Source organism: Zeus faber (assembly GCF_960531495.2).
Source record: "Zeus faber genome assembly, chromosome: 14".
Taxonomy (NCBI): Eukaryota; Metazoa; Chordata; class Actinopteri; order Zeiformes; family Zeidae; genus Zeus; species Zeus faber.
In genome coordinates this window covers 23705304-23707424 of record NC_137200.1, presented here as the reverse complement: position 1 = coordinate 23707424, position 2121 = coordinate 23705304, and the positions used below count along the sequence as shown (strand labels likewise).

General features: G+C 51.9%; 1 protein-coding gene across 1 annotated transcript; it reads left to right on the top strand.

Moving 5' to 3' along the window:
- Positions 1–247: 247 nt before the first annotated feature.
- On the top strand, positions 248–1533 carry gpr119 (G protein-coupled receptor 119; the record flags this gene model as incomplete). The annotated part of the gene is made up of 2 exons (XM_080013538.1): positions 248–725; positions 941–1533. Exons 1-2 carry the CDS (start codon positions 251–253, stop codon positions 1531–1533), a joined length of 1068 nt encoding a protein of 355 aa, XP_079869664.1. The 5' UTR covers positions 248–250.
- Positions 1534–2121: the final 588 nt, after the last annotated feature.

Below are 2121 nucleotides of genomic sequence, written 5' to 3'. Positions count from 1 at the left end.
AGCGTAGCAGAGATAGAATATGGATAAAAACTTGATAAAAATGCAAGGGGGGTCAGAGTCATTGAAATGAACAGAACCAATAACATTGTTAAAACAGTTGAATGGTTTCCATATTCTTTATTCTTTGTTGTGCATTCTTTCTTTCCTTTGCATGGGTTCAGTCCCTGCTGCACCGCACCGCACCCTCGACTCGGACCCAGGCATCATGGACTTTGCTCTGGACGCTCAGAGCTCCCTCCACCCTCGGGTGATGGCGGTGATCCTTACCGTGGCCTCCTGCCTCATCATCTCCACCAACCTGCTTGTGGCCTCCGCCCTCCTGGTCCTGGTCCACAGGAAGTGCTGTCCCAGCATGTGCCTGGTCCTCAACCTCGCGCTGGCTGACACCCTGGTGGGCGTGGCCATCACCGGTCTCGCCACCGAGGGCTTCAACGGAAACGGCAACAACACTGTTAGCAGCGCAGGGGGCGTTCGCCATGGAAACAGCGTCCACGTGCCCGTGACGTCGCCCCCCTTCGCTCTGGCAAAGAGCAGGTGTCTGGTCCGGATGGCCTTCATCACGTCGCCCTGCACTGCCTCCATCATGTCCATGTTCCTCATCTCCCTGGACCGCTACGTCGCCATCAAGATGCCTCTGCACTACTCCCAGCTGTCTGGGAGGTGCGCTGTGGCTGGAGCACTGGTGGCCCTATGGGCCAGCTCCCTCATGGTGGGGTTCCTGCCAGGTGAGAGATCCCACCAGGAGAATAGGCATCCCATCTGGGGACCAGAGAGCCCATCTGGGGATCTTTGATCTCATTGATAAAACCTAGACTTGTGTTTTTTTCAGTTATGGCATTGCTGTCAGGATTTTAAATGTTTTTGATTTGATTGAAAAGGGTTCTATTATTCTTCCCCTTCAGGTTTCATAATGACTTTCTGGTTTTCCTCTGCTCCACAGTGATGGCTCCACAGCTCCAGACCAGCGACTACAATGGGTTCTGCGCCTTCTTCTCCGTCATCCGTCAGTCGACCATCATGGTCATATTCTGTGTTTGCTTCTTCCCGGTGCTCTCCGTCTTCCTCTTCATCTACCTGGACATCCTGAAGATCGCCTGTGGCCACCAGACCCGCATCCACCAGAACCAGGTACACCGGGCGTCGTACCGGGGCCACCACGTCAAGGCCATGAGGACCGTGGCCGTCCTGGTGGGCTGCCTGCTGGTCCTCTGGTGCCCGTTCTTCGTGACGTGCATGGTCCAGGTCCTGTGTAAGAGCTGCACATTGACCAAGGTCCTGGAGAACAACCTGTGGCTGCTGGGCCTCTCCAACTCGCTGATCAACCCGCTGGTCTACGCCTTCTGGCAGAGGGAGGTCCGCTGGCAGCTCGCCGCCATGTTCTCCTGCTGCAGGGGCTGGATGTCGGGTCGGAAGCCGTTCACCAGGAGTTGCGACCCTCGGAGGACCTTGCGGGGTCCGGGTTCCGCCGGTCCTGGAGAACCTTCGGCTGAAGATGTTCTTAGCACGCCGCCGTCGGCTGCAGCCAGCGTTTGAGCTCCATGGTGGGATCCAATCATCTTCAGAAAGGAACTCAAGTTATATAATAGAAATCAAATTAGTTACTCAATAATTACAGAAAAGTCCACCTCAGGATCAGCCAAATAATAGGTTTTTAATCAATATCTGACAGCTGCACGTAATAATAATAAACTCAGTGAATTATCCGTTTTTGTCCTGTGTGAAACTAATGGTCTTGTCCTCATATCCTCATCACCTCATATCCTCATAACCTCATCTGTATGCTCATATCCCTGCAGTGTAGACTGTTCTCTGGGTCCAAATGCCAACATAACGTTGGATTAATTTCCATGTTCATATATATCACAGGTTTTGCACTCACTACTGTTGGTTAGGATTTAAAAGTCCAAGTTAAAAAACAAACCTGCATGTTGCACATGTTGCAGCAGAGCTAATGGCTCCGGTCGAGAGTCCAGGATAATGTGTGCATGTAAACAGAGGCATCCTGTTTTTTGGTGCCATATGGCTGCATGGGAAGAAGCCTGCGGAATCATTTAAAAGCTTTGAGTCTGATCTGGATAGTATGAGATTGTAGCTCTATGGATATTCCACTATAACCATGAC